This window comes from Lampetra planeri, chromosome 18 (assembly GCF_965212315.1).
Source record: "Lampetra planeri chromosome 18, kcLamPlan1.2.h2, whole genome shotgun sequence".
In the NCBI taxonomy this organism is placed as follows: Eukaryota; Metazoa; Chordata; class Hyperoartia; order Petromyzontiformes; family Petromyzontidae; genus Lampetra; species Lampetra planeri.
In genome coordinates, this window is record NC_136124.1 from 5,181,265 (window position 1) to 5,197,871 (window position 16,607).

General features: G+C 46.5%; 1 protein-coding gene across 1 annotated transcript in view; it reads right to left on the reverse strand.

The window, feature by feature from the left end:
* The window catches only part of LOC144723531 (ATP-dependent RNA helicase TDRD9-like), a 70,253-nt gene extending 69,804 nt beyond the window's left edge, over nt 1-449 (reverse strand). Inside the window, exon 1 of the mRNA XM_078602355.1 lies at nt 164-449. Coding sequence (XP_078458481.1) covers nt 164-432 — 269 coding nt within the window. The 5' untranslated portion in view covers nt 433-449. The remainder of the gene's footprint in view (nt 1-163) is intronic.
* Between the last annotated feature and the right edge of the window lie 16,158 nt (nt 450-16,607).

Sequence of the window (16,607 nt, forward strand, 5' to 3'; positions counted from 1 at the left end):
TAGTGTGCGTGTCGTCCAGTGTTAGTGTGCGTGTCACCCAGTGTTAGTGTGCGTGTCACCCAGTGTTAGTGTGCGTGTCGCCCAGTGTTAGTGTGCGTGTCGTCCAGTGTTAGTGTGCGTGTCGCCCAATCAGCCCACAACCCAGCTCATCTCGTGCACGTACGACGGCAGGGGCCGCGCTGTAGACCACAGTCCTCCATTTCTGGCCGTAGCTTTCTCCGGCAGCACTCGAATGTTCGGCGGCTTCTTGTCGACGGTGAACCAATCGCACAGGTCCTGCACGCTCACTTCGGCTATCAGAGGATTCATGATTAGAGTGGAGAAGAAACCCCCCCCTCCCCCCCAAATCGCCGGAGTAGGAACTCGGCCTGGTCGACGAGACTCCGACCGCTCCAAGCCACGCGCTTCGCCCACCCAGCAAGCACGTGGCATCCGGCGTCGACGACAGGGTTACATGACGTCATTGGCGGCGTGACGTCGTCGGCGGTGTGACGTCATCGCCGCGCACGGAATGTCACGGGAAACGTTCCGGAATGTGCCCCCCGCGTGACGTCACTCCACATGAGCCCCCCCCCCCGCGTGACGTCATTGTACTTGAGGCCCACCCCCCGCGTGACGTTGCTCCACATGAGGCTCACCCACCCCCGAGTGACGACACTTCACATGAGCCCCCCCGCGTGACGTCACTTCACATGAGCCCCCCGCGTGACGTCACTCCACATGAGGCCCACCCCCCTAATTAATATTAATGAGTGGGTGGATTTTTACACTCACGCAGAGGAAGGTCGAGCTAAATTAAATAATTTAGTAAGCAAAATCGCTTCAAATTTGACGTTTATTGACAGAAAGTGACGGTAAAAAAATAATCTACGCAGCACAGTGCTACATCCGTGCGTGACGTCACTGAAAAAGAGCCCCCCCCCCCCCTCTTCATTAATATTTATGTCCATGTGGAAATTTACACTGACGTACAAACAGGTAGCGCACTCCGCATGCCGCACCCCTCCACAATCACCATGAGGGGGTGACGTCACTCCACATGCCGCACCCCTCCCCAATTACCATTAGCGGGTGACGTCACTCCACATGGGGCCACCCCCCTCATTAATAATCATGAGCTGAACAATTTTTCTATTGAATGTTTTTCAGATTTACTGCAATATACACCCGTCATTGGACGGGAAAACTAGCTAGTTAAAAAATAAACACATAAATATTAAAACACATACATTTTTCACTTGCAATAGTAAAGTAATTGTATTTTTTTATTTGCTATACAGCCAGATAAAACGACAAATCGCTAACCTTAAACACCCATTCGTTCATAAAAGTTGAAGGCGGTATAGTACTATAGTAACAGAGCAAGTGTAGAATCACTGATCCGGAATTTATAGCCTGAAAGTGCGGGGCCCGTAGCTACGTATGTAGCTACTTTTGCTACGAGAATAATCCGGCACTGGGGTCACGCCTGCCTCGTCTTTTGGGGTGGGACGGGTGACCAATGCGCTTACTGGTATCGTAGGCTAACTGGGGAGGGAATACGTGCATGGTGGGTGGGCAGCAGAGAGGAAAAGCAAAACATCTATTCATCTTGATGGTAGGTTTTTACCCTTTTAACTGGTACAAAACTGACACCTTTATTCAAGGCATCATGTTTGCAATGACCACAACACAAGTAGTCAATAAAGCAAACAAAAAGAAGCAACTCTGATAAGGATAATAATATGCACTGTCCTTATTATCCTTATCAGAGTTGCTTCTTTTTGTTTGCTTTATTGACTACTTGTGTTGTGGTCATTGCAAACATGATGCCTTGAATAAAGGTGTCAGTTTTGTACCAGTTAAAAGGGTAAAAACCTACCATCATATTTTGCCACTGGTAAAAGAGATCTCATAGTATCTATTCATCTTCTTGGTTCTTTCGGTAAAGTCACGTGGAAATAAAATAATACAAATAAAACATAATAATTCTCACGACGTTTCGGCCACAACGCAAGCAGCCGTCTTCAGGTGGAGAACAGGTTTCCTTGACAGACCTGTTCTCCACCTGAAGAGGGCTGCTTGCGTTGTTTTATTTTTATTATTTTATTTCTACGTGACTTTACCGAAAGAACCAAGAAGATGAATCCCTGCGGTCACGAAAGCTTTAAATCGAAAAATAAAACATCTATTGTTAATGTTGTGGATTTGCTCTACCAACACACCGGTGGGCCGTACCCGTAACGAATTGGCACGTTCTGTTTACGTGACAACCCTTACTAATTGGTTGCGTCGGGTGCTGGCGGGTTTAACGACATTTATATTTACGCGATGTCACCCAAAAAAAACCTATTATGGACAAATAATGGACACAAATCTATTGTTCTGTGCTTCTATGCTCCCCGCCACCACGCATGCATGGTGAAGTATGGTCAAATAACCCCCACGGCGTGGGGAGGCCCTCATCCAGCAGTGTATCGATAAGGCTGTGTGGTATCAATTTAGTATTCAATTAATTAACACCTTGGTGCTCCATGAGAATTACCTTTTAAAAATGTTTCCTGATGAAGTTTAATTTTTAAATGGCATAGGAATAGTTTACCTATCACTCGCAATTGAATAACAGAAAGACTCTTTAGTGACCAAAAAGCATTACAGTACTAAAATAAACGCATTTTTCTTAAAATATAAAATGCTGATGGAAGAAAAATTGCATAATGGGAGCACCTGTTGTGGTGAGGGCAATATAACTTTATTCGCATAATCTAGTAGCTACCTATTTGTGTTTTTTTTTTAAAGAGTTTGCATTTTAACATTAGGGTTAACAAACTCGTCTGCGAAAATGGCAGCCTGAAATATTAATTAAACATGATGACAGACAGGCAACTTGACCGAGTATTCCCTTGGGGTGGCAAGGTCTGGCTGGGACGTGAGAGGGGAGATTGCGTGTTTGGAGTGGACATTCCGACCGGTTGTATGTACTGTGTGCGTGTTGAACTTCTTTCGCACCGTACACAGCCAACCGTGCGAGGAAAAAGGACAACAAACTAAACACAAAAAAGCAGCCCCAAAGAAATGAGTCGTCAACATCGATTTGGAAGTGAATAGCTTGCATCCTCAGAATTTAGATTTTTAGTGGAGAAATCCGATGAGCTATGAAGCAATTTTTCACAGATGTCCAGTAGTGTCACAGATGTCCAGCAGTTCCACAGATATCGAAAGGAAGAGCGCTGCAGACGGCGCGCGATGCGGTGATCGTCTTCGTTCGATGTCCTGCCAAAAGCCGCTGCTGGGAAGAAATTAACGGAGCTCGCGTGATGGCTTATGCTTCTAAAACAAGCTCAACCCATGGTGTGCTTTGGTGAGGGGGGGGGGTGGAATTGTGATGGACTAACGGGAGATTGCACAAGAGCATCCCGTGGTAGCATCAGAGACGCCCGTTGATTAAAGCGAAAAGAGGCACACCCCTCCGCTCTGTTGCCCCCTAACAGTGATTGATGAATGATTGATGAATGACGACGACGCGGATGACAAGCTAACACCCGGTCGCGTCGAGCACGACATAAAAAAAAAATCCTCCGACGTTTTTTTTTGCTCGTAAACCACGACATGAATCTTGTTTTATTTGCCGCATCCTTAATTAAACAGCCGTTCCACTAAATTTTGTTTTTACAATTTTTCTACTTTTTTTTACGCAAACGGGCTTTAAAGCCAGGGATTGATTTCGGATTGTGAAAATGAGCTGCTCATGCAGCCTATTTCCGCAAACGAGCTGTATAGAGTACTGTACCGTAATGTTTTATGATCCTGACAGTGGATTATTGTGCATTCACCAGAACTTATTTCACGTGATGGGAATATGTATCGTCCTTGCCTGCTCCTGATCTGTCTAAATTATGCCCAAACCCAGCGAGAAGAGGTGAATAATGCTATATTTTAATGAACAACAACCGTTCTTCCATGGATGCCAGGCACTGGGAATTGGCTCCGAGGATGCCAATCTAGGTGGAGAGAGTGGTTGCGCAGTGATGAGTGAGCTCACTGCGCTATGAACTCGGTGTGCTGAGTTTGATTCCTGGCCACGGCGAACATCTGAACCAGTCCCGGTCCCCACATACTTCACCAACCCGCAATGACCAGTCTATCCGCTGTGGGTTGACCTGTGATGTTGCCAAGTGAGAGTTTTGTTTTGAAGGTTGCCACGACGTGCAACGTTTTAGGGTGAACTTTCGCCAGGTGGAATGAGACATCTTGTATGCCAATAGAGCTACTAGCGACGGGAACGAATACACGTGATGCAATAGTGAGTCAGGGATTGGACGCTTTCATCAATCATTCTTCAATAATTCAATAGCTGTGGCGATTTGAGAATAAAACACATTACTGTACTCGATTCTCATCTGCAGGGGGGTTTGAGCAATGTTGTGTTTGTGTGCGTGTGGGCTGATGCGGTGTCCTCATGGTTCTTCTTTCAGGTACATGATGCTCCTTTTAGAGTTTGTTGTTGCGTCATTTGCAGTTTCTGGCGCGTCTATTCTTACGTATGGCAATACGTCCAGGAAATCCATGCGGAACAGGGGAAGAACATACAAAGGCAGCCGATTTGAGGATCGAACCCAGGTGCTTTTTGCTGTCAGGCACGTGGATTACCACAGTGCTACTGCCACCCATGTTAAAAAAACTCTGCACCCCTGTAATCCAACCAAGCTCATGCCTTCACCCTTGATATGGGACCAAATCCAACATTTCCACCTCACCAAACATGTATTTGTATTTCAAATTACGCTTTGGTTAATCCTATAAACGGATTACTTTATTTTTGGAAATTGTGTTTTTATAGCTGACATGGGATTAATTTCCGTCGTTAATACTTTGAATCTTACATTTACACCGTATATTCTAACATGTAATGTATCGTGATTTTATTTAATGCTGGGGTTTGTGTTGTTGTCAAGCCTTAAAATACGTTTGCTGTTATAACATTTGCCGTTGTTATATTTGTGCATTTTAATTAGCTGCACTGGAACGTATTTTGCTGTCACGACGTTGCTCAACTATGTGGTTCGCTGTGCTGCACCCAGAAGCTGATTGCCCCTAGGATGCATGAATAGTTTCCCAGGTTTCCCTTGAAAAAGATTTCTGGTCTCAACGGGCCCTTACCTTGTCTTAACTAACATGAATTGTGTTGCACAGTATTGTCTAAAGCCGGCCTATCCGATTACTTAAGTAATGGATTACTCTTCGGATTATCGGTTAGGGAGGAGAGAGTTTCACCTCTGTTTCAATGCTTGCCGCTGTACCGAAGGTGATGGGTGACATCAGCAATCATCAGCTTTCGCACCGGGCATGGCTTTTAGGAGGTTTTCTGCCTTTGATAGACAGAATGTGAGGATGGCCGCCAATAAAAAAAAAAATCCGAATAGTCGACCACAAAATATGACGAGTTGATGATGATGATGATGATATTTGGTCAACTTATAGACTATTCGTCCTAGTTCTAGGCTTGCCCATTATTTGGCCTGGGGTAATGCATGAGCGCATACATAAACAGTCAAAGGTCCCAGCCCAATAAGAGTAGCAACACCGGCAGCTGTCAATCACCATCCAGAGGTCCTGAAAGGTTTGGGGAGCCACCGCCTCCTGAAAACAATTCTAGATTTGAAGCTTTCGTGACTGCAAGGATTCATATTCTTAGGTTTTTTCGAAAACAACCCCGCCGCACATGAAAGTGTGACATTCAGTCCGCGCGGCTCTGCCGCAGTGTTTGACTTCCCCTGTCCCACGAGGCCACTGACGGAACTTTCGCGGCCTGGAGAGCGTCGAGGGAGCGCCGAAGGGCGAGCGTGTGCACAATGTGGAATGGGTTCACTCAGCCCTCCTCCCTTTGCTTGAGTGAAGATGGTTCGCTCTTCCGCGGTTGCGTACTGCTCGCTCTGTTTAAATTTGAACCACTGATTGGTCTCATGCTAATCGGGCCATTGGTGTCGAGTGGGGGCGGAGGATAAAAGTGTTTAAGTCTTGTTTAGGGCTCCTTTAGGCTTGAGTGCAAACACTGGAAGATCTTGATTGGCCGAGTCGTGCGTGCCTGAAAACATGAATCGAAGGTCCCCTGTGCAGGGCAAGTTGTATAACCTCTAGCCAAGTCGTAAAGGAGGATTTAAAAAAACACAATTCAGAAAAATGCATTCATGCGTATCCTCAAACTTTGCTTTTTAAGAGTTTGTGGAGTTAAGGAAAAAGAGCTGTGCAGCTTGCAGAACATTACAGTTCGGCGTTAGATATAATGCTAAAGCGACGAATGAACGAAATCCATCTTCTTGGTTCTTTCGGTAAAGTCACGTAGAAGGGAAATAATAAAATAATAAAAATAAAACATAATAAATAATTCTCACGACGTTTATTATGTTTTATTTTTATTATTTTATTATTTCCCTTCTACGTGACTTTACCGAAAGAACCAAGAAGATGAATCCCTGCAGTCACGAAAGCTTTAAATCGGAACGAACTCCATTCATATTTTCTGAAATTCTCAATTGGTGCTCAAAATGTTTGCCCATTCATTCATAAAAGTTCAGCCCCATTTGATTGCAAGCCGGGGCGCGTCCTGCTGCTATAACTCGTTCGTGGCGTGTGAACTTAAATTGCCATCGTCCTGACCAGCGGTGTTCGTGGGAAATGATTGAGGAAAGCTTCCCTGTGGTGGGAACGCAAAATATTTTAACAAACCTCGTCAAAAAAAAAAGAGATTGTTTTTAAAAATTAAATGTACATATGTTTATACCGCAGCGGACACCTTAACAAGCGTGGCCATTATTCTCAACGGTGCTTGATGCATGGGAGGATATAAAAATGTGTCGCTCACAAAATGCGCGCTCCGTATGTGCCGCGTGTGTCCGTGCGTACATGCGCGTTTGTGTGTGTGCGCTGTGCTCTCTATTGATTTTGGTCTTGGAATGAAAGAAGAATGGCTGTAGCTAGACGTTAACCCATTCGTCCAGCATTTCACAACACACACGGAAGAGTTAATAATAATGAATGGATGCGTATGCACGTGTGGGTTTTTAAGCCGTCCGGTCTCATGTCCTGTTGTTGTCCACCCCACGTTGTTTCCGTTGGAGTTGTAATTTTTAATAAAAACGAATTCCTTGATGGATAGTTTTTCATACAGTGGTCATTAACTCTATTGACTGCACCTCAAAGAGCCACCGTGGAATACCGCCGGTTTGATTTTCGCTTCGCTTGCCACCTAAGAATGTAACCATTGGAGGAGGAGGGGGGGGGAGGATAAAATTAAATTATTAAAAGGCTGAGCTCAGGACATCTCCTGGCTCACGAAAACCTCACGACAGACATCCCTGGGGTGTGACGATCTGTGCATGCCCGGGATGATTTCACCGCACGGCACACACAGCACAGCGTTTATTGCACACACGGTGTACGATGCCACTGCGACACCCCCCACCCACCCACCCCATTCGCCCCAAAGCTCAGCGCTGGTATTTAATGTTGCGTTACCCACTGATTCTTAAGTGCCTTCACACAGAAGGAGAGAAAAAAAAAACATACAGCCGGCCTCGCGGGCCATTAAACCTAACTGGTCGGCCGAGCGCACATTGCGTTTGAGCTATGTTTGCGAGCGTCACCGAGACTCGCTCACATTATTTTGTGCAACAGTGCAAAGCTGCGGGAAAAGTGATAATCGTGATCACGTTGACCGAATCCTCCCTTGCCCCTCTCCATACCAAGTGCCACCCCCGTCCCACCCCCACCACCCCAAACACAGCCTCATTTACCATTCTGCAACCACATGTCCATCGCACCTGAAACTCATTTTTCTGCTGGAGAGACACGCGCGCGCGTGTGTGGAGGTGAACGGAGCGGACCCGGAGCGAATGCGATCAGTTTTTCGTCAACGCGGTCCGATGTTTGCGTGAAACGTTTGCTTTGTTGGATTTTCGTTTTCTCAATTTTTTTTTTCACAAAACACATTGCTCGTGCGCTTATGATTATTTGTTTGGCATGAATACATCTAAAATGAAGACAAACCAAATCAAAATTACGGACACAATCCCTTTTACGACGCACACACACAGAAACCCAATTCCATTTCATAACACAGTCTTGCCGAGTATATCCGTGTTGCTTTTGTTTGCCAGCAAAACATTTTGATTTCACCTCATCTGAACTCTGCAGACAGAGCCCCGAATAAACAGAAGATTTTTCTTCACTACGATGTGGTTACAAAGGGGGGGGGGGTCATTATTTCTTCTATATATAAAAAAAAATCGGCAGCAATTTTTTGCCATTTGTCGTCACCGAAGCGGTTAAAAGGGATCGCAGCACAAATCACTCTGCGGTCTCAATTCAACTCCTTCAGACGCCCTGCTATCGACCGGCCCGAACAGGCATCCCAATTTAACTCTTTGTCTAATTGTTGGTCTCCCGGTGTCCGTATCGGCAGCGGCGTCGCCGCACGCCTGATTGAATGCGCCCGGACGTTGAAATAAAATCCGCTTCTCGCAATCCGCCAAGTTTGGCGGGCTTCGTTGGTGTTTTCGTACGCCAAACTATTTTCCAAGCCCTCCCTCCGGCCCCGACCAACTGTATCCCTTTTGTAAATAGCGGCAGATTCCACTGGCAGTCAAACAAAGGTGCGCAGAGTTCGTGAGACATCTCGATTCTCACCGGAGGTCGGTGGGTGGGTGGGTGGGGGAATTGGAAGATTTTTCAGACCTAAGGATGCGGCACATCAGTGCCAAGAGGAAGTCAATGTCTCTTAACGTCACGAGTAAGTGCGGTAGGTCCTCGCTCAAAACGCGTTCACACTATAGCGAACGCGTTTTTTGCTACAACGTGGCTCTTCCACTCGGGAACACTTTTTCGCACAACGTGGAACGCATCCAAAACCTACCCCCCCTGTTACAACGCGGAACGCACACCCCATTATAACGCTGTTTCTGAGCGGTCGACAACGAACTATTTTATTGAACTGCGCGGTCTCGCGGTATGATACTCAGGGGTGGGGAACGTCCGGCCCGCGGGCCGTATAAGGCCCGCGAAATCATTTGGGTCTGGCCCTGCCAAGGCAACCGCAGGCGGGATTCGAAATTCAATAAATCTAGGAGCAAACCTGGAAAAGCAGTTGCGAGTAGCAGCAACATCATCAACACCAGCTGACATCACACGCCTCGCCAAAGAGAAGCAGTTCCAGCCCATCACATCAGGGGCGAGTTAATTAAATGTTTGATCAAATATAACGGGCAAATTTTTAAGTTGATAATTTTGTATGGCCCGCGAATGATGTTGTAAATATCCAAATGGCCCTTGGCAGAAAAAAGGTTCTCCATCCCTGCTCTAGGTGGAATGATACTGTAACGCGGGCAGGCATACCCTCAGTTATTTGTCCCGCCATCTCACTGCGTGTGCGGAGTAGTACATCGTATCTCGCGAAACTTCACCGTTGCATTCGTTATGGGGGAAATTGCTTTCGCTTAACGCGTGTCTCGCTTGACGCGGCACTTTTCAGGAACGCATCCGCCGCGTTAAACGAGGACTTGCTGCACGCGTTTGAATGCGCAACTCCCTTATAGCCTCGGCTATCGCGAGTAGACATGAGCGATCTAATGTTGGATGGAGGCTTCCACAAATAAATCTTTCATGTTCTCGCGATGCAACGATCAATATGCTTCCCGCACACGAGACGATTTCACTCCTCCGTGCAGTAAATATGTTGAACTTCTTTCGCACCCTACGGAGACAACCGTGCTAATCGGAGGCGCGGAGGGAGGACAACGATCTGAACGCAAGAGGCAGTTTTAAAGAAGTGAGTTTTCAATGTAAAATGATGTTTACACACCGCACCAGCTACTCATTTGAGGCCCAGTCGACCTGTGGGAGGGCCAGGACCGGCACACAGAGACGAGTATGTTCCCTCCATTGGCTGCCATTCCGTTGTCATCCTTTACTATCGGGCACGATCTCTTCCAATGAAGCCCAATTACTTAACGGTCAATACCACATCTCTGTTTGGCATTTGTCTGCTAATTCACGTGGACCTCTGTCTCTTGGTGTAATTCCAAATATGCACTACTCTCCACGATTCCTTATGGACTTTTCAGCTTTAGATCAATTTTATTTGTAAGTGATTCATGTCACGGCAGGTATTACGCACCGATTGAAAAACATCTTCTTTGGGACGCATTCACTTTTCATACCAAAGCTCAGTTTTACAAGAGCACTCCAACATGCTGTCGTCCGTTTTGTTTTGTATTAACTCGGGCAATTATTGAAGGCGGACCGGGTTCAGAGTAATGTCTATCCGAACATAAATTGTTGCCTACACCAACAAAACCATTCTGGTTGTCGACTTTTGTCATTTTAGTAGCGATTTGCTGTTTCTGGTTGTGCATTACAGCGACAGCATTATGCGTCAGTATGATGGCCATCCATCCTGCTAACTCCTGCCTATGTTCACGTCCTTTCTCAAGACTAATCCCCTCTATATGTGTACATGCATATACAGCCTCACCGTGTTCTGTGGTTTGCAACGATCTGCATGCCCCACTTCACGTACGGCGTCTCAAGATGCAACTGCATATTGATGCTCTATAAATCACGACCGTATTGTGTAATGAAGCGGAGATTCGCACCTCCCGACCGTAAGGCTTCGGGCAGAGTGGCTTGAGGCGGGATCGCGAAAAGTAGCGGAGATGTGGTCGTCATTGCATTTTTAGTGCCCTTCACGGATTGGGCTCAAAGCGTTTGGCACGCGAACAGACGATGACATTCGTCTTCACTATACACGATGTATTCACTGCTGGATGAATGCCGATGGAGAGAGCATGTTTTTCTTCCCGTCATTGAGGGTCTTCTGCTGTTACTGCTTCATTGAACTTACACAACGATAACGAAATGAATGCAAGATAATAACAATAATTGAAACAATAGAGTAATTCCTTAAATATGTATGGGTTGCGGTCAGGATATGTCAGTTCATACAGTGGATTCTTGAATCCATCTGTGTGAAGCTTTTGAGTGTTACCCCATTCATATGCGCGGATACATTTTTTTTGGGTTCTCTGGTTACCTTCTCACAGGACAAACACTCACGAATGAAATTGACTAACCACCCCCATGCATCAGCAGCACCCCCCTGAAAAAAAATATGCTTGAGACTCAATGAGGCTTTCCTGAAGAAGGCAGTCAGCCAAAACCTCTGTATCTTGCTTTCCTGTCAGCGACAGAAAACAATCCCCCGTTATTAATTTGTATCAATCAATTATTCCTCGTATACATTGTTTCTGCAGCGTCGATATTTCGTCTTGCAGCTGATGAATGCATGTATGTTGAACTTCTTTCGTGCCGCACGTAGCCAACCATTGACCCAGCCACTCCTCAAAAGTGCCTCTAGGACTGCATGCAACGGAGCCAATTTTTCCTAATTTACAACGGGAGAGACATCCAAAGTTTAAGTGCCACCCCAGACAAACACCTCTGAGCTACGACTCGGAATATTTACGTGCCCACCGTTACTACGTATTTGATACGACGACCTGAAATTGCCGTGACTTTGTCTCCCCCGGCCGACGGCAGAGTTGCGTAAGACTCAGCCACGGCACTGTGCGATAAAAAAAAACGCGGAACACGTGAACGTCACCGTGAGCTACAACCGCAGAAATCGTGCGCCAACACCTCGTGCTCAAGGCGGGTAATGAGCAAAGAGTCCTTGGCTCTACACTCTTAACCTCGGCTCCCAATTTTTTTACTTAAACCCTTGAAGCTATTCACGGCGCTGCTCGATTTAAAAAATTCAAACATCCTATTCGTAATAGTCAAGGACGGTATAGAAGTGAAAGAAACCAGAAGGCGCATCATCATCATCATCATCGTCATCATCATCATCATCGGTACGGCTGACGCACACAACCAGTGTGTGGTACAGATGTGATCCAAGGAACAGGAAACCAGCGGGAAGGGGGCAAGAGAAAGAGGGAGAAGAATCGGAGGTGATAGAGAGAGGCGAGAAAGGCAAGGGGACTCGAAGGATGATGGGATGAGATGGCATGTGGGTCAAATCAGACCAGGAATGAGTCGACGAAAGGAGACCAAATAATCCGGTATTCGGCTTTATAAAAAAAAATAAACAAAAAATATCGTAACATCTAAATAGCGTATGATATTGACAGTGCGTATGGATTGTTTAATTTGGATTTTGTCACTCCTGCGAGCACATTTGACTCTTGTGGAGGAATGAAGATTGATGGCGCCGTGGCCATTCCCGAGCTCGGAGCCCGAGACCGCGAGGCAGTGGCATCATTCTCGAGGCTTCAGCACAAATGCATCTCAGGAGTTATGGTGAGGGATGGTGATGGAAATTGACAGTGCCCCCTAAACTTACCCCCGTGACACGCCTCTCCTCCCCCTACCACCCCATCCTCCGTTTTCTTTACAGGTCAAAAGTTGTCCTCTGCAACGGTGTGTTTCCCTAATCTGATTAAACAGGACGCGAGCAAATCCAGATACGCTCCATTACTTCACGGCTCAGGAGGAATTACCATTTGATTCTCACTCATTACATTTGTGCGCAATATTGTCTTTTACTTTCACAGACTTTGACGGATTGAAATTACATTCCGTGTTCAGGGTTTTTCGCAAGACAAATAACTAAGCCGCAGAGTTATTATAATTATCGTTATTATTTTAGTTCTCAACTTAATGACTCTGCTGGATTTGTGTGTGGGTGTGTTGTGCTTATTTAGAAGCCAACGTGCAAATCATTGCAAGCGCTACAAAAGCACAAACACAAAGAAGACCATTTACAGGCTGGCCTTCCACACGACAAAATAAAGTGTGGCTCCAAAGCACAACTGCACTCAAGGCCAGAATATTTGTATTTACATAAAAGACAACCACCTATAGACAGACAAATAGAATTATCCTCAATTTTGATTTAAAACTTTCGTGAATGCAGGAATTCATATTCTTGGTTCTTTCGGTGAATTTCACGTAAAAAATTTTTTTTTGAAAATTATAAAAGCAAAAAACCCACGACGGTTCGATCGCAATACAAGCGGTCTTCATCAGGCGGAGAGAAAATAAATATTTTATTATTTCCCAAAAAAAAAATTTCACTTGACGTTACCGAAAGAACCAAGAATATATCCTCAATTGTTTATATTTTTGACAACGCGACTGTTCGTGTCTGAAATAGACCAGGGCCAAGCGCTCGCGATGGGAGTGAAGGCATCTGAGCGAAAGCGCGTCCTGCTGCCGCCACAGAGGGCACCACGGAAGCCGCTGCAAAGAAAGGCTGCCCCGCTCGCGAGTCGTTGCAAATGTGGCAGTAAAATGAATTATCCCGTGGGAAGTGGTGGCCACACAGCTGGGAGGCGCTGATCGTACGGGGAGGAGTTAGTAGCGGAGATTCGTGCACGGGAGGTGGGGAGGGAGAGGTTGGGGGGGGGGTTGCAGCAGGCGGTTCTGCACTCTGCTTTAAGTGGAACAAATGCAGACACCACGGAGCAAGGCGGAGTGGCTCGGGAGACGGACGGCGAGTTAGCGGCGCGCCTCGAGGTGCCGTTCCACACTGGGCGGTCGGATCGCCAAGAGGGAGGCTCTGGACAGCTTCTGCAGCTGCTGCTGCTGCAAGCTCTGCTCGCAGGTAAGCTCGTACACCCGACATTCATTTTGCTCGCTCGGTCCAGATCATTAAACCGCCGGCGCCGCTTTAATCGGTACCGGCGGTGTAAAAGAAGCCAAGAACCCGCGGATTCGCTTTTAATTCGGAGCCGTCACCGATTGATGACTTAACGCGATGAGAAATGAGGGCCTCCGTACAATGGCATTCGGCTCTGCGCTTGCCCGGTGTACGCAGTGGATGCGTATTTACATTGCATCTACCACGAGTACACACTGGCCGTGGCCAAGCGAACGCGCAAACAAATTACTTCCAGAGGCATTCAATTTTCCCCGGTTCAACAGATGTGCCATGCATTATGCATGCGCCATCGATGCATCCAGGAAAGAATTGGGGCGGGGGGATGGGACAACAACAAAAGCCCACAACAAATTGGCCACACCGAAGACAAAAGTTTGTGAGAAGCTAGCAAAAGGTTTCTGCACCGCGTGTCCCATCTGTCAACGGTGGACCCAAAAGTCACAACGCCAGGGCTCCCAAGCTGTCCGCAGCCCACGTTAAACTAACTGCCGCACACCACCGCACACCACACAACGGGCCCCCCCCCGCCATGAATTCGGATGCAGATTCTCATTCAAAAGCACCTCGGCCCCTTTGCCGCGGCATCCGAATGGAGCGCAGTCGCATGCGGTTATGCATTCCCCACGCAAACGCCTCTTGAGAAGTCATCCTTTCAATTCCCTCTGTTGCCCAATCCACTTTAAAGCACATGGTACCCTCGCGTTTGAAACAAAGGGAATTATAAGGAGGAATTACCAATATGTGCTGAATTTTAATACTTCTCCGAATGAATGTTCCTGATTCTGCTGAAAAAAATACAAAAGTGCATGATAGAAAACAGACTATCACCATATTCTTTCCCACATTGATGTTCATTTACAATGAAGACTGCAAATTGAACCTCATGAATAATAATCCAATACTAGCTTGCAGTACAAAACAAGTTTCACTCCTAAATAGAAAAAAACCCCACAGGAAATGAGAATCTGAATACATCTTGGCAGTTGTCACATTTAAAAGGAGCGATCACATTTTGAAATAGTTTTCCTACGTGGCTTTTCTACTGCACATAAAAGCACGCGGCTTCAAGAGTGGGGGAAGTGCCCAAAGTTATTTTTGAACATTCCACAAGCCTCTGTTTGACTGCAGCGTGACGAGTGTCTGTCTGTGTGTGCATTCGAGTCTCGTAGCAGCGCATCGCTCTGTCGGTTCAGCTGACCAGGACATGTGATTTAAATTAAAGCACTCCACTCTTTTCTTCTTCTATTATTCCCTGCATGGCAACAGCAGGCGAACCACCGTGGTCATTTGTATCCCAAGCAAGGAAGGGATTTGCGCTTTAATTAAAAAACATGTTCCGAGGGTGAGGCAGCTTTATTTATTTATTTTACACTTGCGAGCGGGCTGGGAAGGAGAGTGTGCAGAAGATGATTTGGTGGCTGCGACACAGCCGGCTGCAATGTTTCCGACGCGAGTGGACCAAACCCCACTAAAAACACGGCAAATATATCGGGTGTTTAAAATGTAAACATTTTTATTTCCACACATCGATTAAGGGGCGAAGAAAACGTACAAATCCCCAAGTATATAACTAAAATACGGCATTTAATATCTTCCACGGGTTTCATTCATTCGGACGCGGGGTACGACATGCGCGTGACCTGCTTGTGCTCCCGCTGAGTCTGTCCCCGGCTGTACCTTCCACACCGTGGCGCACACAACGGCATTGCAGGCGGGAGGCCGCGAAACGAACTCCAAACGCGGCAGCCGTAACGATCATTCAAAAACACAAAATGCGGGTCGTGTGACATCACACGGCCACGCAAAGCCGTGTGCTTGCAATGGATGTGCATGTACGTCTAACTTCTTTTGCACCGTACGTAGCCAACCGTGCTAATCGGATGTGCGAATACAGGACCGACGAAAGGTCGGGGACGCAACGAGGTTCGCTATCACTATCTGGTCAGTGGCAAGCATGAGAGGTTCTAGGAGGTACGCGGAGGAAGAGCGGTGTTCATTTATTTGCATGTATGTATGTATGTACAACGGGCGCCGGAGATTATTTAGCAGGCAGGGGTAAACAGCCATAAATCTATCGCGGGAGCCCTGAATCAGCAGCGGTGATGTGGGCGGTGGGTCAAGGCTGGGGTTGGACAACGATACCCGTGACCGCGTGATCTGTTCCCTCTTTGGGAACATTGCTATGTATCGTGAGCAATGTTACCTACAGTACCTTAAATAAAAAAAAACACAACTCTCCAGAGTTAATTTATATTTTAAAAGATACTTAAAAGTTATTAAAAAAAATATGAATTATCGCACAACTGGTGTATACGTTGAATTAAACCTTTAGAAAAATTAGTCCCTACATATTCTTCGACATTGGCCAGTTTATTTTTGTTGTTGTAAAATAATGATTTTTTTCTCTCCAAAACTCACATTTCAGGGGCCCATTATCTCACTCCTGTCTGGACTTTCTCGTTGGCGATGCCCAAAAACCTGATATCTACGGACTAAAACGATGTGCCAATACCGCCCCGGCCACACTACGATAGCCACGTCGCGCGCCAACTCCACACCGTTGCGTCGATGGTCAAGGCGATGTTCGATTAGCAAATGCACCAGGTTCGTCTGCCTCCTGAGTGTGCACATCCACGCGAGCCAAGGCACGGAGTGTGAATTGCACGCGTAAATCCACGCTCGCTTAAACAACTGCTTTTGGCCACTTGGGACTCTTCAATATCCGGTGGCGTTCAATACACGTGGCCAACGGTCCTCCTGCTGCTTCTCAAATTGGATATGAAAAACCTATCGTGGGCATGTTGAAGGGGGCATCGATTTGTCGATTTAAATCGATGCCAACGTGAACACAAATAGTCAGACAGCGCTGTGCGAGAATCGATTAATTACCGTTCGTACAAATTACATGCAA